We start from the raw sequence: 22,359 nt of genomic DNA, 5'->3' as shown, positions 1-22,359 counted from the left end.
TGTCCTCCCCTAATAACAAAAAGACTCCGACACTTCTGCTCCATAGCACCTGTTGCAATTAGGGTTCACCTGTTCCATGCCAGTCTTCCACTCTAGACTGCAAGAAACACGAGGGCAAGAGCCATGTCTGCCTTGCTGGTTGCTATAATACATCCCAGCGTCTAGCACAGTGCCCGGGTTGGAATAAGGGTGCAGTCATTGTTGCATAAATGAATTTAAACAACCAGGGGCTATGACTTTGATCATTGCTAATTTAGCTAGGTTCTCAGCTTTTCTTTGTTGTCATGTTATAGAACTGCTTCTGGATCAGGTGTCTGTCAATCTAGCTCCCTATGAATAGCCAGAACAGCATCACTGGAGCCCCAGTGGAGGTGGCTGCATTATTTATGCCTGGAACAGGAGGACTATAAGGGTATCGACACCAACACAAGAAGTCCCTGCCATCTGAAAGGAGCATCTGTGCCTTTCAGACAATGGAGATGAGATTAATAAGAGAATAAAAGCAATTATATTAAAATAAATCCAAATATGGCAGGCCAACAAAGGAGTCTATCACAGCACATTTATTTATCTTTTATATGCAGGTCGGGGATTAAGAATCATGTTGCATGAAGCAAGGGACAGGCAGAAGTTCGTCAGTGATGTTCAATATCTGCGAGACATGCAGCATAAGGAGGACTCTGAATACCAGGTAACTGCAGAAAGCAAGAATAATCTTCCACCTTCTCTTCTAGCATTTAGAGAGAGTTCAAAATACAGTATCAGTAGATGATAAGCATAATAGTTTTCTAAGATCCCAAACTCAACCACTTACTAGCTTTGTGACTATCAAAAGCCACTTCACCTCTCTGAGTCTCAGTTTTTTTATCTGTAAAATGGCTATAACAACAGTACACACTTCATAATATGGTCATGAAAATGAAATGAGAGAAACATTTTTAAGGTATTTAACACAGTGTTTGGCACATAGCACTTGTCAACAAGTGGCATTAGGGCTTACATTTGACAAACACACTGAGAAGAAAAAAGGCATTAAGGAGTTAAGTGGGTGGCCCTACCATCATGCCCTTCTGTTGTCATTCCCACCAGAAGAAAGGTGGTTAGCATTTCTGCAGTAGGCTAACTATTCGTCATCCTAGTTACAGTGTTTGCAGCCACAAACAAAACAGACGGGGAGCCTGAGGAGTCGTGACGCAATTACCGGGCGCTGGCATAGGACGAAGAACTTGTCAGACTGGGTTGTGGGACTCTGGGAGCAGTTAGAAAGCGTCACTCATCCCGCCAGCTAGAGCTCAGCCTCGCCAGTCTAGGAGGCATGTTCTCAGCCTCGGCTGAGAATTGAAAAGCGCTCCTTCCCCAAGGAAAACACAGAACTGCTGTTGTCAGGTTTTTCTCCTTCTGAGCAATTTCAAATATAACCGAACCTCTCGGGTCACCAAGGAAACCAGGCCTATCTCCGTAACCTGATTTCACCTGCACAATACGGCTTAGCTTTGCGGCTGGAAATGGCGTCAGCAATTTCCTCCCACAATTTGCCAAGCCACATATAAGAAGACTATAAAATCGAGGAAATTTCTGTAAAATAAATAAGGACTTAAACATCCGAACTGGTCACCCTGGGATTCTATGTACTTTTCACAAAGATGCCTCTGCCACCTGGCTCATGCTTGGAAATGCTTGTTTGAAATCGTCTCCAGAACAGACACATAGGAAAAATCAATCTTATTATTTTATGGTCCTCGGTGGAGAAAATCACAAAACTGTGTGGCTTTGAGCCATCGCAGTTTTATTTTCTAATCTCAGTTGGGCTTTCGACACTGCCTTTTCATTCATTCATTTAACCAGTATCTATTAAGTGCCTACTATGTGCTGAACCTTGCTCTCCTGGAGTTGTTCTTCTAGGACTAAGAATAAGCAACACATGCAAGTAAATAAATGTGTAAAATAGTTCCAGTTACAGATAAATAGACTAGGGAAAATCCAACAGGTAATGAGGTGGAGGTGATGCTCCTTTAGACAAGCATGGAAGTGATACTTGAGGAAGTGACATTTAGCTGTGGAGGTGAATTTTGGGAAAGAGCCCGCCAGAGCATCACAAGCAGAAGGAAAGCCAGTGCAAAGGCCCTGAGGCAGGAGCTAGCCTGGAGCACTGGAGAAAACAAAAGGCAGCCAGAGTGGCTGAAATACATTAACCCAGGGGATGTATGGAACACCACAAGGCGGAAGAACTGGATAGGGCCTGGCTGGGGCCAGATCATGTTGGGTCTCACAGGACAAAGCTTGTCATTTAGACTTTATTCTCATCACAGTGAGAATTACTGGATGATTTAAGCTGGGGAGTAGTATGAAATGATTTATATTTTATGAAGGATCACTCTGGATGCAGTCTAGAGAAAAGACTGCAAAGGACAAGAGAGAAAGCAGGAAAACTCATTCAGAACCTTTGATAGAATTTTAGGAGAGAGTTGATGGTGCGTTGGAGCAGGGTGTTAGGAATAGAGGCGATGAGAAGCAGCCAGGCCCAGGGAATAGCAGCAGAACAGACCCTTGCTGATGGATGGCGAGGCGGGGTGGGAAAGGAAAGAATGAAGGATGACTCACGTCAACACACTTACTTGTCCATCAGCTCCCTCTGTTATCGGCACTATTTTAAGCCTTTCCACTCTCTTCAAACCTCCAGCCCCCATGCTTTCAACAAAGAACTCCCTTCCCTGTTTCACACACACACACACACACACACACACACCAAAATGAAGAACCCAAGGCCAGCAGGTGGGAACCCACTTGGTCTCCTCCTCTTCATTCCAAGCTACACACCACCTACCCGAAAAGCCTCAGAGGGTGGAGTGACATTCTTCCTGCGGGTGCCCAGCCTGAGGTCTTGACCTGTGCCCCTCTGGCCTCCTGCCCCTCCCATCCATGGGCTTCTCGTCTGTAGCTTTGACCTTTCCTTTCTTACTAGCTCTGTCTACAAACACACTTCAGTCTCCCAGGCCACGGCAGCCGGGCTGTCACCTCCCCTTCTCTCCCTTGAAGATGTTCTTGCTAAGGTCAGTAGCCACATTCTATGGGCACCTCTTCAGGCCTTGTTTTCTGAAGCCTCATCTACCTTTGACATTATTGTTCCTTTCTTCTTGAAACGTTACTCCTTTGGCTGTCTGACATCACACTCTCCTGAATCTGCCTCCTATTTTTCTCACATTCTTCTCCATGTCCTCTTCTTCTCCCTGCCACTCAAATGTTAATTTCTCCAGGGTTCCATCCTTGGCACAATTTTCTTCTAATTCACAAAGTTGCTGTGACTCATCCCCTCCCGTGGTTTTAACCACCCCTCTATGCTGATGATACTTGGTCTCCACAAAGTGTCAGAATCACGTGTGCACCTGCAGGTTGGATATTTCCACCTGGATGTCACACAGGCATCTCAAGTCCAACACTCCACATGTCCATCCCTCTGCCACCGCTCGGATGATCTAAGCCTCCCTGATCCCTTCTTCTGCCTCCTCATCCACATCCCACGAGTTCCCGAGTCCTGCCAAGTTGACCTAAGAGCTCAGGAACTTGCCCCTTCCTTTTTATCCTGTTGTCACCACCTACCTAATTGCTTTCCAAGACTATTACAGTATCCTTACAACTGGTCTCCTTGCCTCTAGTCATCTTTCAGATTGTTTTCTTAAAATCTATCTGAAATGTAAATCGGACAATGCCATTGGCATACAGGACTCCTGCCGTTGTTTCCCCTCACTTAAAGGCAGACCCAAGACCTGGAACCTCAGCAAGACTAACCTGCACTTTCACCACTTCTCTGCCTTCTTTCCCCTTCTTTACCTTCCTTTCTTGACAAGGATGGTGAGGATCACAGGTTTAATTTAGAACTAAAGGAAATTTCTATACTCACATAGTGGTCTTTTAAAAAAAAACTCCTTTACTGAGTCATAATTTACATATCATAAAATCCAACCTGTACAATTTCGTGACTTTTGGTAAACTCACCAAGTTTGCAGCCATAACCATTACCCAGTTTTAGAACATTTCCATCACCCAATACCAGAGCACCCTTTTTATGCCTCTTGCACAGAGCTGAGGAAGCTGCATTGCAGTTGTCTTTTGTGTGACTTCCTCTCAAACGGGATCACAGCTTCTTAAGGGCAGGGGCTGAGTCTCACTCTTCTGTGTTGAACCAAATGTCTTGTCATTCATGAAAGCAAGTGTTACCTAACATGACCACCAACTCTGTCAGACTCAGATCCAGCTGACTTGTGACTATTCCTGAAAGTCAAATCCACCCTCACTGAGCATTTTCAAAACCATTCACCACAAGGTCTGCAAAAGTTAAATATGGTTGTCTTTAAGGTGTTCTAAGTATTGTTGAAATAAGTATATAGCAACCCATAACAACTACTTTAAAGAAAACAGCAAAGAATTTTAGTTATATTATTTAATCTATTGCTTACCTTGTTCCAGAAAGAGTTTAAAGTCATGGCTTAAGAATCAGTGGTGTGACTTTCATGACCCCTCAATAAAGTCTAAATATGGGTATTTGGTCCAAATAGGGTCCATGTAGATTTAGATAATTTACTAAGGTCGGCTTTGTGCTGGGTGCGTATTGGTACCTTGGATCATTGGTGAGCTTAGCCAGTTACTTCTTGTGGAAATCTCAGCTTTCACTCAAGGTACAATGACCCACTTTGCACACTGGTGGTCTGCTATTTTAGGGTGTACAAATAGCATAAGACCTAATAACTAGCTATGACTCCCAAATCATATATGTTTGCCACATATTCCTTCCTGTGTTTGACTCACCTTTAATGAACTGGTTCAAATTGAAGCCCTTAGAAACCTCCTGTGTAAACCATTGCTGCTACAGCCTAAAATATGCCAAGGGTTGGTGTGCACCAAATTAGCAGTGCCTTTGCAGGTCTGTGTGCCAGCAGCGAGCAAGGAGGGACAAACCCACCCTGAGTTATTTTGATACTACTCCTTTCAGTGGTTGGGTGGGACCCTTTTGAGAAAACAAGAGGAAATAAACATCTATTTGGCATATTACATGCTATTTCAGAATCTGGTAACTAGTATATAATTATATGCCGTCTCAGAATTTGGCTCTATTTCTTCAACAGTGTTCATGCTGCATAGCTTTTTTGGGGGGGGGGGGCGGGGGGAGGGTCAAAAGTGTTTATGTAACTGGAGGCAGAATTTAGCCATTAAATTTCCACTAGAAAGCTGGAGGAGAAGATTACAGCTGGCATTTCAGAATGATTTTCTGTAATCTATTAAATGTGTTCAAATTGGTTTCATTTCATGTCACTTACTCATCTTGATTCTTTCAAGTGCAGATCAAACAACTAAACATGATGATATAAATCTGCTCAAGGACATGATAGGTGACTTTATGCCAGGTGGAAAGGGTTTGGGGCTCACTCAGGAAGGTGGAATGGAGATAATAATAATTCAACCCCTTCCCATAGGAATCTGGGAGAGGATCCTCTTCCTGGCCCACCTTTGAGGTGTGTATTGCTCTACTCTTCACAGCCAAAACATAAAAATAAACTAGCTTGAGGGAAGCATAATATCAGGTCAAACTGTTTTTACACTTTGGATTTCTTAACCTCTTAACATTAATGAACTTTAATAATGTCACCAGTGACAATTAAAACCCCAAACTCTGGGTAATGCATATTAGACTGTCAAAAAAAACAACAAAAGAGAACCAACTGAAGGCAGTGGCAACTCTCACTTCTCAAAATGCTTCCAGATTTAGAGGAACAGATGCATTATGGATTGAGACATAAAGTTGAGTTGTAGTTATGATGGTTTTTATACCAGAGCTATAAGGCTGGGAACTGCTCTTGTGACATATGGCTTCTGAAGTCACATAATGACTAGAGGGATCAGACAAAAGGGCTGGGTGCGGTGGCTCACATTATAATCCAGCACTTTGGTTGGCTGAGGTGGGAGGATCGCTTGAGGCCAGGAGCTTGAGACCAGGCTGGGCAATACAGTGAGACCCCGTCTTTACAAAAACAAAAATTAAAAGAATGGGCTGGGTGTGGTGGAGCGCCCGAGACCCTGTCTTTACAAAAACAAAAATTAAAAGAATGGGCTGGGTGTGGTGGAGCGCCCGGAGTCCTTGCTACTTGGGAGGCTAAGGTGGAAGGATCCATTAAGCCCAGGAGTTCGAGGCGGCAGTGAGCTATGATCATGCCATTGTACTTCAGCCTGGGAGACAGACTGTCTCTAAAAAAAAAAAAAAAAGAAAAGAAAGAAAGAAACTTTGAGCACAACTGGGAATTCAGAGAGTTGTGATGCCGAAGGAAAAATGGCTTACAGTGTGACCCTGAATGACCAAGAGCAGGAGCTCCTCTGTTGGCTGGCCAGGGAATTGACCGGCTTGGGAAACAGCTCTATTTACAGGGCAGAAAAACAAGAGTGAACCTCAGGACTAAACAGAAAGATTCTCTTTTCTTCTGCGACCAAGATCAGAGTCATATGCTCTGGCAAAGACTGACTTAGAAATAGAAGTAAACCAGAAAATGGGATTGAAAACAGCAATTAAAAGGCTGCCACTGGTGCTGGTGGTGGCGATGGGTACACATTGAACACTTGCCATGGGCCATTCACTCTGTTGACATATCACTAACAGTGCCTTGTGCCCTGCCCCTAACAATCTTGCAGGACAGGGACATCTCGCTCTTAAAGACAAGGAAAGTGAGAATCAATGGAGTTAGTCAGCTTGCCCAAGGTCACGATGCTAGAAAGTGGCAGAGCTGGGGTTTGTCGTGTTTACCAGGACTGAGTTACAGTGACTCACAAAGCCCACGTCATCCCCCACAGGCATTTGTGCACATTCTGCGTTTTGCCCCCACAGTGGCAGCTCTTGCACAGAAGGCAGCCCGACGACGAGTGTGCTGCAGTCAGAGGGACGCGCCAGTGGGGGCAGGGGCAACGCCAAAGGGGAAGGGAGGTGGGAAACCCTGACTCTCCACGGAAGGAAGAAATGAGAAGTTACCTGCAGCCTTCAATTTCAAGACTGCCCTCAGCCAGTTTGGCCACGTGATCAGAAACTTATTTTTAGCCTTCTAAATCCTGACACTTGCAATTGAAAGCGGAATGTTTTTAAAGTCCAGGGGAAGGGTGGCTACTGGTGGTTATGAATTAAAAATCCGTTCCTCCTCCCAAGCCCATGGATTTCACCCTGCCCAGCCCAGTCTCAACTCAGGGCGCCCAGTGTAGAAACAGCATCATCAACAAAGATAGAAATCATTCCAATTTACAAATGCAAAGAAAACTAGCCCCTGGTGGGGAGCATGGCCAGATTTTTGCTGCTTCTAGGACTGGAAGTCTGGATTTGGCTCTGTTCCCGTGCTCCTTCTCAGCAAAGCTATAACTGAGAGGATTAATGTTTGATTTACACAGGGAGATTGCTCGGCTGTATCAAAATAAAAATTAGTATGTACCTACCTTGCCACTGGTTTGTTCTCCTGCTCCTTTGTGAGAGGAGGAACAAGGAACTAGAAGGGGGAAAGAATTTTTTTTTCAACGTTGCAAACCAATCTATTCCTCCTCCCCTTCGGTAAAGAAATATTTAAGTCATATGCATTCTTGGAGAGAATTTTCAAGAAACACTCAGCCCACAAGAATTCTGTTCATCCCACAAAATCTGCCTTGGTCCTGTGTACATTTGCTAACACTGCCTCCTCCACTTTCAGCCTGTGGGCATGTTCCATCTTCGCCTTTAATACCGGTCGGTGAGGACGACACAGACATCTGCCCCTTTAGGAAACAACACTCCAGCCAGGGCTCCTCCCAAACAGAAGCTCCAATTTGAAGTCATCATAAAAGGAATAGAAAAAGAAAGGCACATGCTTAGTGGAACTTCATTAAGTTCTCCAGCTGATTCTCTTTGGGCTTACGTTGGTTTATTTATTATTTGGTGTTTGTTTAACTTATTATAGTTACTGTCTAGTATTCTTTTGGTTTTCTTATCTAAATTATTAAGACAAACACCGCCCAGTATCTATTACAATGACTTATATCTACGTGGTATTGTGTTTGAAAATGAGATGAAGTATGGGAGAGGGGAAAAGAAATCATCTTGGAATATTCTCCCTTCCCAAGCAAGGCGGAGTGAAACTGCGTCTTTCCCCTGGATCTGGGATTCCTCTTGCTGCAGGAGCAGCCTGGAGGCTGCAATTCAGCTGTGAAGCATAGTGTGACTAACTGTTTCACTTCCAAGTAGTAAAGGTTTTGTTGGTATCAGGTCATTTCTATTCTTAACCTTGCAGCATAATGTTAGGCTTGCCCCATGGCCTGAAATTCTGGTAAGTCCTACCACATCTTGGAAGGAGATGCCTTTCTAACAGAGGGGAAAGAATGCCAAAGGAATCTAAGGGGCAGATGTCAGGCCTAGTTTAGAAACAATATTGTTGGTCTTTACACCGGATTCCTCTTCTGTGACAGTGGATAATTTGGCCCCCACAGGGCAAAGGTGAACTGGATTACTGGATCTACGAGTATAAAGATGCTCCTAGAAGTTTTACTGCTTTGAGGTGTTTGAAACATCAGTTGACCTTCCCATAGTACATGATATCCTTGGGTTTGTTCAGTCCTCGCACTGGAGGAGAAATATTTTGGTACCAGATTTTAATTTTGTTCAGAAAAATAGGGAAGTTGTTTTAGTCAGTTATTTTATTTTTATTATTTTGCATTTAGGGACTGATATCTTCCTCCAAAGCAAAAATGCAATTCAACTAAAATTAAACGCTAGATGCTAGGGGATTCAAAAGGCAAGAGGAAGTCCTTACTCTCAGAGTTCTCACTGATTGGCAGGAGAAGTAGGCTCAGAAACAAACAGCTAACTACAACAGGAAAAAATACGTGCAATTCAAGCTTTGTATTAATATGTTAGCTTGAATTAATATACATTGCATCTCCAGTGATTAATTCAGCCTGGAGAAGAGTAGTAAGTCAGGAAAAACGAAGGACAAGAAGGCCACATGAGCTAATTCTTAGATGAGCAGGATTTGCCAAGAGATCATCTAACGCAGGCTTCCGGGTGGAGGGAACGGCATGTGCTAAAGGTCTGACGTGTAAGCATTTTTATCCTGTAACTGGGGGGTGGGAAGAGGTAGGAGCTAGGAAGAGAATGAGACCAGAAGTAGAGTTAACAAGGTGTAGTAGGTGTGACCTTTCTCGAAAAGGCAACTGTTGGGTAAATTCTTGACAAAATGCTTATTGATATGTTTATTGCTTGAATTGGTTAAAACAATGACTAATATTTCTGACCTGGCATTTTGGGCAAAGGGAAGAGAGAGTGATACTTGGTCTTTGTACTTGGTAACAGGTATTTGATGAATACCTGGGGATGTATATTATTTACTTCATGCTCCTGACAATGGGAATTAAGCACAAAGTTCCCAAAGCTAGTCATAGACATAAGACAAAGAAACACTTTTTTGTTGCTGTTCTCCAGGCTTGTTTGAGACGACAGGAAAGCAGAAAAGACGCAAATGAGAAGAAACGAGATCAGTTTGAGGGGACAGAGACAAGTTCTGAGAGATCCCGGTTTTCAAGTGGGTCATCTTCCAAACAGGTATGGAGATTTCTGGGAGACGTTCTCCTGCTGCAGTGCGTGTCTGTGTGTGTGTGTGTGTGTGTGTGTGTGTGTGTGTGTGTGTGTGTGTGTGTGTGTGTGTGTGTGTGTTACTTAGGAAAAAGCTGACTCATAAAGGAGACGTTGCAGAATCCTAAAGGTCAGAGCAGGAAGAGGCTGGCCCGGGAGCTCTCATCCTGGACACTCCCGCTGCTCCCTGCTGGGTGCTCTTCCCACCTGACCCTGGTGAGGCCTCACTCTTTCCTGTCTGTAGATGAAGGGCCTGACATAGATGGCCTACAAGACACCATGCAGATCAGAAATGCCGTAAGTCTTTAAGAGTTGGAGGCGCGGAGCCTTCTCAAGCACAGCATCATGGTTGTGGCTTGTGGTCTAACCTGTTGCATTGGTGGGTCTAGTTTTTATTTGAAATGAAGGAAGAGAGTAAAATGCAGTAATAACTGCATCATATAATAACTGGCAATTGTTTATATGTTTTTGTCTAGAATGATAAATAATAATAAGAGAAATATGTTATAGCAAAATGATAGTAATAATGATAGCTGTAGTTGTGGTCACCATCGCTTGAGTGCTTACAACATTGCAGGCACCATGCTAAGCACTTAATATATTTTAGCTTATTTAATTCTTATAAATATATACATCTATTCTTTCTCTCTCTCTTTGCTTCATTTTACAGATGAGAAAACTGGGCCTTATAGAAGTTAAGAAACTTTGCCTAAGATTTCATAGCCAGTATATGGTAGAGTAGAGATTCCATTCCAACCAGGCTGACCCCAGAGAAGGTGCTCTGAACTGCTGAGCTACACGATCATATTTCATGTTTAAGATCTTATCTGTCTAAGAATTTTACTTATCCGATATAAGAGCTAAATACCACAAGCTATATTCGATACTGGTTGTTAGCATGGTGAATTGATTTAAGATGAGTAATGCCTTTTATGAATTCTTATTTAATATTTTATGCCTGGAATATACTCTAGAGGAGGAACTCTCTCTTTCCTATCAGTGGTGTGGATCCCTAAGATAGATCCTGGATACCTGACATCAATCAAGCTCTTGTTCAGATTTCTTTTTTAATCTAGGCTGTTCATACTGCAGTTATTTAATGTTCAAAGGACAACTTAAAAACATCGATGATTGATGTTTATAGATGTAGATGTATCCCTGGGAGAGATATATACTCCCTATTAAGGAATGTAAAATCACACGATAGAATATTTCACCTAGAGTCTGAAGGTGAAAGAGAATATCTCACAATATTGGCAGGACTAAGAACACGTTGCCTGGATCTTTTCCTGTTAGTCAAGGACTAAATATAATGCCTGCTACTGATTAAACTTAGAGAGTGAGATTAATCCAAAAATTAAATCTAGTTTGGCTAGAACAACACATTTTTAGCATTAAGATAAATTCTCACATTTTTACACTTAGAAACAAAATCAAGGACAGATTAAAAAATGTAATTTAAGTCAAACAGTAGCATGTAGCAATCTTCCTAGTTGGAATTACTAAACCAACAGGCAGCCAGGTTCTTCTGTTTTCATGCAGAGACTCACGTGCATAGTCATGTCCATTTTGTGTGGCAATACTCGCACGTCTGGTATATTCAGGACTTGAAGTTTTATGATCCTCTTCACAGCTTTGCGGGACAGGCTGGTGTCCAATTCCTATAGCTTTATTCTTCCTCCTATAAAAATTATGCATTCTTGAAATCATCTTTGCAAAACAGGCCTCTTCTAAAAAAGGCCATAGTTGTACATATAAATGTAATTATGTCAAATCGCCTCTGTAATCACAGATGACTTGGATCTCATTTTCCAACTTTTAATTTTATTATTCACTTATATACAACACAAAAAAAGACAAAAAATATGGTATAATGCATAAAACTGGCAATTTCTCTTCTAAAGTAAAGTATAAGGACAGGATTTTTCATGTTTGCACTATGTCACTGTACTGCTATGTGTCAGAGGACACGAAATGTTGCTTATATAAAGTGAATTTTTTCCGGATAATGATATCCCAAGGGTTTGGGCCTTGATTGTTGTACAAGTGCCTTTAAGGTCCTGTCTTCTCTATCAGGAAGAGTGGCAAAATCTGACTTTTTCACAGTGAAATTCACCTCTGCTTTGCTGTCTGCATTACAGATATTCTTTGGGGGACACTGGAGGATTTGCCTCTGGACACAAAAGCAGAGGAGGGCAGGGTGAGAGGAAATGTCACTGAATGCTTCATTCTCAACAGCCATCCACTTGTGTGCTCATAATGCCATCCCTTCTGGCTCACGGCTTTGACTTCTGCTTGGTACAAATGAAGCCAGAGGTCCCTGATTAGACTCAAACCAGATCCAGGAAATCTTCAACTCCAGGATCATGGGTTGGATTGGAGATTCCTCTCCCAGATTTGGACCTCTACCTCAATTTTTATCCAAATCCGATTGTTCTTAAACCTTCAGAGTCTGGGCCTGCCCCGCTTTCTCTCAAATCCTGAGGGGATGCAGAACTTATTCATCCTCTTTCCAGAGGGTCCACAATGCCAGGGAGGTCCTGGAGCTCGTCTCCCAGGGGAGGCTGTGATAAGAAAGCGGGTACCTCCCAAGCAGAGCCTGGGCCAGACAGATCCAGTGTCCAGAGCTCAGTGTATTGAATGTCACATCAGGCACCAGAGTTGCAAAAGAGCTTCGGTCACTCAGAAAGGGGCAAGAGGAAGACAGAGCTCAGTGAGACGGTGTAAACCCAGCCAAAGCCCTCCTCCCTAGGTGGAAATTCCCCAAGTCATTTCCTGCTAGAGAATGCGATGGCTGAAAACTCTTAAGTAATGCTTCACCTCAGATTTGTGAGGGCAGGTACATGCTCTGATTGAGTGACCAGTGTGAAAGTGAAGTGCTGAATCCGTGGAAATTTTTCCCCTGTTCAGTCACTATGTAAAGGATGCTACCACCAAACTTTGACACTTGTATTGCAGCTTTCATCACTTGTTCATTCCTTAACCTGGACTCAAATTGTCACAATGCTGATGAGCCTGGAACAGACAAGGCAGTTGCCATCAAGTAATGGCTCCAGCGTGACACTGTTGTTTCCAGACACCTGTCTAGAGGTGGGCAGATCCCCAGACACACAGTTAACCTGGCGGCTGCTCCATCATGGCACAACCTCCTTGCTACAACCAGTGGCAGAGGTTGTGTCTAATCTCAGTCTGAGATAAAGCAACACCTGTCAAGCCTGTGCTAAGATGTTCTTTAAAGTGGTGCCTCCCACATACATTTAATTTAGTGGCTTGGCATCGGAGAAAGCATTTATCCCGGCCCAGCTCCACCCCTCATTTCAGTGTGAATTCAGGCAACCGACTTTACCTCTAAGCCCTTCAGTTTCCCATCAAGGAGATACTTATTATTATGTGTTGTGAGAATGAAGGGGACTCTTAAGTGACATCCTAACATTAGATTACATCATAAACTGCCTCGGTGTCCAGCTGTACTTGCAAATGATGCTCCAACAGGTATCAGTGGAGGAGCAGGTTCTGAGGCTTCTAGAATACCTCAGCACCATCCCAGGCCACATTTCTGAAAACCAACCTAATGTAGCAATGCAACTTTAGGTCCTTTTTAGAGTTACATACACCCCTCTTAACTGTTTTGTCAGAATAGAATTTAACAGGGAAATAAACAGCTCCACATAACCAACTAGAAATTGAATAGTTAAGTAAACTAAAAAGCAAAACAGGCTCTGGACATAAGGAGAAAGCAGTGCCCTTCCTCCCCAGGTACCTGTGGGAAAGCTGCTGGCCCGGAGGAGCCTGCTGTGATTGACAGGGGCACAGAGAGTATTTTGAGCTCTCAGTCCTTCTCAGAGAAGGGACAGGAGCCCTGGTTTCCCCATAAAAATGATGAAAATGATTAATCAGCCCAGCACGTGGGGGGAGGGGGAGCTAGGAAGATCATGGGCCCTTCTCATCTGTCCAAGGTCCTTATCTTTGCTGCAAGGGACACTGTTCCAGATGTACAAACCTCAAGGACTGAGGACACGTTGTCACTGCAATTACTTCACTGGGAAGGAAGGTGGGGACCCGCCCTCTGTTTTTCAAGAGCACCATTTGCTCTGCTAACAGGAATAGGATTATTGTCCTTTTGCCGCCAGCAACCAAGCAACTAAATATTTAGATTCCAGGGCCCAGGGCCCCAGTGTTACATCGGAAGGAGGCGTAGGCAGTCAGGCTGATACCAAGAAGCAGCTGGGAGTGCCCCAGGCCTGGCTCAGTGTGGTGTTTACATCAGGGAAGTCACCTGAATCTCCAGCAAGCAAGGTGAGCTTCAGGAGGAAGGCCACTCCCCAACACAAACACTTTAATTGTTTTGTCCATGAGAATCCACACAGACTCTGGTGATTAAAATAAGAAGTAAAGCCTCTTCAAGTAATCTGCAGTGGCTTAAAAAGTCAGAATGTCCATCCATACATGAGGGCAGCAAAGGTCTAGAACTGTGCTGTCCAATGAATGCAGTGGCCACTGGCTGCATGTGACTATTTAACTTTACATTTAAATTAATTAAAATTAAATTTAAAATTTAGGCCAGGCGTGGTGGCTCACGCCTGTAATCCCAGCACTTTGGGAAACTGAGGTGGGAGGATCACCTGAGGCCAGGAGTCCAAGACCAGCCTGGGCAACATAGTGAGACCCCATCTCTACAATAAAGAATTTAAAAATTATGTAGGCATGGTGGCACATGCCTATAGTCCCAGCTACTCAAGAGGCTGAGGCAGGAGGATCGTTTGAGCCCAGGAGTTTGAGCTTGCAGTGAGCTATAATGATATCACTGCACTTCAGCCTGGGTGACAGAATGAGATCCTGTCTCAAAAAACTAACCAAATAAATAAATAAATGTAAAATTTAGTTCATTAGTGGCACTAGCCACAATTCACATCCTCAGGAGCCACGTGGTCAGTGGCTGCCATACTGGACCATGTGGATCTAGAACATTTCCATCATTGCAGAAAGTTCTATGGAACAGCACTGCTCCGGATTATGGTCAAGTCCCCAAAACAAAACAAGACCCCATGAGCCAGGAGGGGCTTTTGTTTCCCAGAAACTGGCCCTGCATAATCCACGCCACCATGCTCCGCATACCGCAGCTCCTAGCAAACAGTAGCTCCCCAATGACTCAGCTGTCCCTGAAGGCTGGCTCGGTTTGCATTCCGTGTTGTCCTGCAACCTGAGTATATTTGCATGGCTCCTTTCATTACCTATTTATTTATGCTGTCTTGTCTGTGAAACCTGAAGGTTCTCCTCTTTCGAATGGCTCTTGGGGAGGTGCTCTCCCATTAATCTGTCAATGTCAACCCACTGACACCCTTAACAGAGTCATGAAAGCAACCACAGCTTAGGACACAGCATACGTGTTCCATGAGTCATAGTTTTAATTTTCTCTAACTTCTCTGCAAGTCCGTTGTCGGATTCCTTGTGAGTCGGGCCTCTCTCTTCTCTCTGGCCCCAGGCCTGTGCGCTGATGAGGCGGGTCACACACGCACACACTGGTTCTAACTGACACGGGGCCCCACCCGGGGAGGCTGTGAGTCATCTTCAACACCTGGCATGGTGGCGTTCATCACAGCCGCCCTCTTGACTCCAGCTCAGATTCTACGCCCTCGAGGTGCACCTGAGCAGTAACGCTGCTCTGCACACGGCCTCGCAGCCTCTGGAGCAGGAGCGTACGTCATGGAGAGGGAATGTGCAGCCCACGGTTTGACAAGTGCGGATCTGTGGGAATTTTCCTTTGAGTTTGTTTTCCATGTGAGCTGTCGCTCTGTTCACCGAGGCAGGTCCCACGAGCCTGGCAGACTCGAGATGCTGAGTACATCAGCGTCCCTCCACATGTGTCCTCCTCCTGAATTCCTTATTCTGCCCAAGCCAGAATCCTGCGAATGATCTTAAACTCCTCCTTTTCTTTCTGCTCCTCCTCACACTTTGCAGCAATCACACTGAGGCTGCCGGTCTTATCTGTTCTCTCTTGAATCTATCCACCGTCACCTCCCTTTGTGGGGCCCTGTCTTTTTTTTTTTTTTTTTCCCAGTCTGGATTATTGCAGGAGTCATTTCCTTGATCGTTTTGTCTTTACCTCACCTGTTCCAGACAGTCTTCCAGGCGGCCGTAAGAGCTATCCCTGTGGAAGCAAATCAGATCATGACACTCTTATTAAAAATTCTTCAATGATTGCCCATCGTCTTTGGGATCAAGGTCAAACACCTTCGCAAGGTGCTCGGCCTTTGTTGGCCTGACCCCTAGCTCCCTCCCCAGCTCATCTGACCAACCTCCATGCATCCTCTACTCTGACCGAACTTCCTCTGGAAAGAGTTTCTGGGGCTTCTCCTGGGGGTCAGGTGATTTTGTTCTTGTCCCTTCTTCGTATTCTTAGAACACCCTCTGGGTTCGAGTCCACCATGGGGTACGTCTTCCTGTCTGCCTCCTCTCTTAGGCTGGGAGCAGTCGAAAGCAGGCACTGGTTATGGTTATATTTCCAATGCTAGGCGTGATGTTCATCATAGGAGCACATAATAGGAGCTCAATGCATGTTTGATGGTTAATAGTTGCAAGAATGTTTTAGGAATGTGCACATATTAAAAGTCATAACCATACAGCCATAACAGCCAGAATAGGGATCCTCATGTCACTTGAAATGATTGAGAGGACGGAGGTTTGGTAAGACTGCCCATCTGCAGTGGTTAATCAGGCTTGAAGATTAGTCGGTTACGGTTGACCTTGAAACCCCTGAAATGGTGGTCAGAGTAACCAGCTAAAGAGAGCATTCTTTTCCTGGCATACCACTCTGCAAAGGGACAGATGGCTTCCTTAGAGCATGGAGCAAGCTCCTTTTGTCACAGGTAGTCAAGTGCACAAAGACATAAGAACTGCTGGGTTGTAGCTCTCCGTAGACAGAGGAAACTCAGAACAGCCCACAGCTGGCCCAGGACTCGCTTGTACTTTAACAGAGGTCACCTTGTTGTGGTTGGCTGTTCTGCCAGAGAACTCACCAGACTGAACTGGACATTTCTTTTATGACTAGATTATAGATTAGTTGGAATACTGGTATTTAGGTCCCTCTGCGGGCAAACCAGGGTGCTGGAGGTCGTCAGCGGCATTAGTGGAGCAAATAAATACTGTGTCTTCGGCAAAGCCAGCAGCACTTCATTTCTCCTCCATTTGGGGGCTTTGTCTGGGTTCCGCTCAGTAATTCTAAACTAGGGCAGGCATTAAAATGGGGGAACTGCAGGTTTAAATTGTGAATGCTTCCAGGAAGTTGTCTTGCCTTTTTCATCAGATAAGCAAGACAGCCCCGTCCTTCCACCAGGGTGATTCTGCCACGTGGCCGAGTTGACACAAACACCAATTGTTATCTCAGCTCAGTGAAATTGTTGGTGCCAAGAATTGGTGGCCTCTGACCTAAAGAGTTCCCTGTGTTAATTGGACTTAGCAGCTCAGAAATTGCATGAGAGATTATAACAAAATGTCTTTTTCCCTTTGTCATGTAGTGTGCTATGCGTTTCAGTTTACTACATTTTACTGAAATTCCCTACTTCAAAAAAATGGTTCCAAGTAATTTTTAAAACCGAAAAGCTTGTTAAAAACAATTTAAAATTTAAACATCAAAACTTAAATTTTTTTCAGTAGCAAGATAATGTTATTCAGGCACACACCTGTATTAAACATATGGGTGTTATTTTTATAAGGAACAGTGTTTTATCCTAACATTTTTATTTTGTTTTATATTGGTTTATTCATTAAGAAATTATTATACAGGGCTGGGCGCGGTGGCTCACGCCTGTAATCCTAGCCCTCTGGGAGGCCGAGACGGGTGGATCGCTCGAGGTCAGGACTTTGAGACCAGCCCGAGCGAGACCCCGTCTCTACTAAAAATAGAAATAAAAATTATCTGGACAACTAAAAATATATATAGAAAAAAAATTAGCCGAGCATGGTGGCGCATGCCTGTAGTCCCAGCTACTCGGGAGGCTGAGGCAGGAGGATCACTCGAGCCCAGGAGTTTGAGGTTGCTGTGAGCTAGGCTGACACCATGGCACTCACTCTAGCCCGGGCAACAGAGGGAGACTCTGTCTCAAAAAAAAAAAAAAATTTTTTTTTTGTTTTTAATTGACCGATGATAATTGTATAATAATTTCTTTTCTTTCTTTTTTTTTTTTTTGAGACAGAGTCTCCCTCTGTTGCCCGGGCTAGAGTGAGTGCCATGGCGTCAGCCTAGCTCACAGCAACCTCAAACTCCTGGGCTCAAGCGATCCTCCTGCCTCAGCCTCCCGAGTAGCTGGGACTACAGGCATGCGCCACCATGCTCGGCTAATTTTTTTTCTATATATATTTTTAGTTGTCCGGCTAATTTCTTTCTATTTTTAGTAGAGACGGGGTCTCACTCTTGCTCAGGCTGGTCTCGAACTCCTGACCTTGAGCAATCCTCCTGCCTTGGCCTCCCAGACTGTACTAATGCTGTTTCTGTCCCCTCCCCCAACACCCTCCTTGGGGTTGGGATTGGGGAGCAGGAAGGCGTCCTTCTTGCTCCCAGTGCTACTCCTAGACCATCGCTCCCCTGGCTCTGTGGGACACACTGGTCCACTGAGGCTTGTGCTGTTTTATTCCACCATCCCCTCCCACTCCTCATCCTTTTAGTCTCCAGCCACTCTTCCTCATTCGGTGAAGACTCTGGCAGGCAGCTCAGTCTCTGGCCACCCCATCTCCTGGTCCTCTGCCACAATCCTTGATGACTTCAGCATCCACACCCTGGCTTCTTGGTTCCTGACGTACCTCAAGTGCCCTCCTCTGTCCCAGTCTACCACCGCCACCCCCAACAGCACCCCCAGGCTGCGTGATCACCCAAGAGGATTCTGTCTCCAGAATCACTAGCTCATTCCTGGTCTCCAGGCCTCCTAGTCCTGCTGTTTGACCCCACAGTAGACTGTGACGTTTCTTCCACCTCTTGGGAACCCTGGTCCAGTGACTCCTGTCCGTTTGCCCTATGACACCCCCTCTGCACTGATGCTTCCTCCCAGGGCAGCGAGGTTCTGTGCTGACCCTCTCAATAATCCCCTCGCCCTTTGTCTCTTGTGCCCACCTGTTGTGAAATCCAGCCCATCCACAGTGTCAGGGCCCAAATCCGGGCTGTGGCTACTTCGGAAGGAGAATCACCCAACTTTCACAAACAGTGCCACTGGAGGCGCACAGCCACCAGCCTCCTGGAATTCTTCAATGCTGCCCAGTTTCTCTGGTCAACTCTCTCTTCCACCGCAAACCTTCCTCCTTTCGCCTAGTCTTCAGTCCCTCCTCTCTCCCACCTCACACCACCGTGGTCCTCCTGGGGAAACTTCCTAGGCTTCCTGCTGCGCCCGCCCTCCCGCATTCCCGCCATTTCCAAACTGTCACCTGTGCCCAGGATCCCACCCCTCGCCTCCCCAGGACCCTCAGTCCAGCCCTTCCCTGCTGCACCGTCCTCGGCACCACAGCCTCCCGTCCGCATCTCACCACCACTTCAGGTCTGTCCCCAAAAAGGGAGAACAGAACAGCCCTTCCTCATCCCACATCCCCTCCACTCCCTCCTTCCCCTTCACAGCCAAAGTTCTCCAGAGAATTATTTACACTGACTGACTCCATTCCCCCACCTCCTACTCGCACCTCAGCCCACTCCAATCTGGCTTCCACACTCGTCATGCCACAGAAATGGCTCTTCATCAAGTGACTTCCTGGTCCTAGAACGCAGTGGGTCTCCTTCCGTCCTCCCCATGCTCGGCAGCTGGTGGCCTGCCCGGCCACCGGCTCCTCCCTGAGCTTCTGCAAAGCCACGTTGTCCCCCTGGTCCCCACCCCAGTTCCCCCTGTGTCTCTGGAGGCAGTTTTTCCCTCCCCGCTCCTCACCCTCCTCCGCCAGGCTCAGAGTCCCGGGATTCCTCGAGGCTTGCTGTCCTCTCACTCTATACCTGAGGGGTTCATCCTATTTTTGTGCCACAAACTTCTTTGGCCTCATGGTGGACTCTCTGCAGCCCCTTCTCAGAATAATATTTTCAAGTACATAAAATAAGATACACAGGCCTTCAAAGGAAACTACTTTTATTGAAATAGTCATCAAAATATTTTTAGAAATTTGTGGTTCTGTAATATATGTGCTTCTTTATTAACACATTAAATAACAAGTGACGGGTGTAAAGGGTATTTTGAGACATCTGCAACAAATTTAATGAGGTGTGAAAATATCTGTGATTTCTATTGGTGACAAGGGTCCTGCTAATAGTACTGTGGTTTGTTGCCTGCATTCATAGATGAAAGATATGCTTAGATTTCAGTTAGAGGTTAGAGGAAATAAAGATGTCATTTTTTCCCCCCATCCAAGTTCATGTCCTGCCCCCAAGAAACCCTGCTCTATACTCTCTCCTGAAGTGTCTCATGCACATTTTAACTGTCAAAGTCAAGATGTTAACTGCCAATGACTCCTCCCAAATCTGCATTTCCAACCCAAACCTCACTTTTGATCCCCAGATCAGAATATCTGACTGTTTACTCACTATCTCTGCTTGGATGTCACAAAAAAACACCTTGAACTCAACAGGCCCAATGCCAAAGTATCCACCTTAGCCTTTCATTCTTCCTTTGGTGCAGTATCATCAGAATCTGAAATTTTCTCCACCTCCCTGCATATCTAACTCATCACAAGTCCTATCAAGTTTACTTCCATAATACCTTTTTTTTTTTTTTTGAGACAGAGCCTTACTCTGTTGCCCTGGGTAGAGTGCAGTGGTGTCATCATAGCTCACTGTAGGCTCAAACTCCTGGGCTCAGGGATCCTCCTGCCTCAGTTGCCGACGTAGCTGGGACTACAGGCACACACCACCACACCCAGCTAATTTTTCTACTTGTCGTAGAGATGGCATCTCCCCATGTTGCTCAAGCTGGTCTTGAACTCTTGGCCTCAAGGGATCCTCTTGCCTGTAATCCTAGCACTTTGGGAGGTGGAAGGATTGCTTGAGGCCAGGAGTTTGAGACCAGCCTGAGTAAGAGCGAGACACTGTCTCTACAAAACATAGAAAAATTAGCCAGGCATGGTGATGTGGGCCTGTAGTCCCAGCTACTTGGGAGACTGATGCAGGAGGATAATTTGAGCTTAGGCATTTGAGGTCACAGTGAGCTATGATGACACCACTGCACTCTAGCCGCAACGACAGAGTGGGACCCTGTCTCAAAAAAAAAAAAAAAGGATCTAAAAGAATACAGACCAGGCAATTAGCAGTTTTTATTTCAAGGTTAATGGATTTTCAAATGTTTTAAATTTTCTTTCTTTATATTTGTGTTTGTTTTTCCTTTCTGAGCATGCATTTTTGTAATAAAGAATTATGCTGTACAAAAATAAACCACTGAAACTACAAAGAGATGATTTCACTGGCAAATTTGCAGGATGTTTTGTTTTCTCCCTCTGAAAGACACAAGCTAAATCTTAAATACTGCTTTATGCATTCTACTCAGAAACCTTCAGTTGTACCCCATTCCCCATCACATGGACTCTCTATCTGTTGCTTGCATTTCAGAGCTCCCCACAATCTTACCCCACCCTCCTCCTCACACGCTGCTCCGGCCCCTCCCCTGACTGTCATGCTGCTTGTTGCACATCCTCCACCCTTCCGCTCATGTGCTGCCTCCAGCCCAGCCAGATCCTATTCAGCCCTCAAGTCCCAGCACGCGCCACTGCCTTCCTTTGACGTCTCCCCTTTTCCCTGGAGTCTCGATGGCCTTTAGAATTGGTGCAGCCCAATCTGTCACTCGGTTAAATGTTTTGTATTTTGCTAGTAATGCATCAATCTTGTATCTCCCATTGTCAGCTTCTTGTTTTTATGGTCCTTCATGGTGCCTAGCATGGAGTTGAAGACATAGTAGGTGCACATGATGCTTCTCAATTGACCTCCATGTTTTATGACCTATTATTTTTAGTAGGAGGCATTTTCATGAATGATTTCCACTTGATGGTCAAGACTTCCATGTCCTCAGATGGTCCTCTGAGCTCAAAGGAGAAAATGAATTCAAATAAAGGGTGAAGGGGAAATACAGTGAAGCAAAACCATACCTGAAAAACACCTCGAAGGCAGTCTCAATGTGCTATTAACACTACACTTTAGTGTTCACAATTTTAAAACCCAACAATTTTCTAGCCACATACTGCTTCCTTACCCACCGCCTGCCACAGAGAACTCCATCCCTACTACAGCCAGAGAACACGGTGTGCAGGTATCCAACAGTATTAAAACAATGAGAATGTGTGGTCACCGTGTATATAAACTGGAGAGTGATTTCTCCAGCACACAAAGGATTAGTTTGCATTATAAGAAATACCTAGCAGGTGTCAGAAAACATGCTTGTCATTTCAGTAGCTTGCAGCACTAAGGTTTGTCTGGTGGCCATTCCATAGTGGGATGGATGCAATCTCGAAGCAAGTTCTAAAGTCCCACACTCCTTCGGAGAGCAGACCCAATGGTGATCAAACGTTATGAAGATTTTAATTACTGAGGCCACTGTTGCTCTCAGGTCAGGGCCTCAGGCTGGGTCACTCCAATTTGCTAGTATGAAAATCAGAGAAGCCTGAAGGCAGGAAGGAGTTCTCTGTTGAACGAGAGGGTAGAACGAGGTGCCCACGATAATTATGCATGTGGCAGCCCAGCTGACTCCAAGACACATCTTCTGGCAAAATGGAGAGCAAAGGCATCTGGCAAT

The 22,359-nt window shown here is 45.0% G+C and overlaps 1 protein-coding gene across 1 annotated transcript in view; it reads left to right on the top strand.

The window, feature by feature from the left end:
* The first annotated feature begins 590 nt into the window (after nt 1–590).
* MARCHF10 (membrane associated ring-CH-type finger 10) overlaps nt 591–22,359 on the top strand; it is an 80,343-nt gene continuing 58,574 nt past the window's right edge. Inside the window, exons 1-2 of the mRNA XM_045527033.1 lie at nt 591–691; nt 9,473–9,592. Of these exons, the coding sequence (XP_045382989.1) occupies nt 602–691; nt 9,473–9,592 (210 nt within the window). The 5' untranslated portion in view covers nt 591–601. The remainder of the gene's footprint in view (nt 692–9,472; nt 9,593–22,359) is intronic.

The sequence above is a fragment of the Lemur catta genome, chromosome 15 (assembly GCF_020740605.2).
Source record: "Lemur catta isolate mLemCat1 chromosome 15, mLemCat1.pri, whole genome shotgun sequence".
Lineage (NCBI taxonomy): Eukaryota > Metazoa > Chordata > Mammalia > Primates > Lemuridae > Lemur > Lemur catta.
This window is presented reverse-complemented; position numbering and strand designations above follow the sequence as displayed.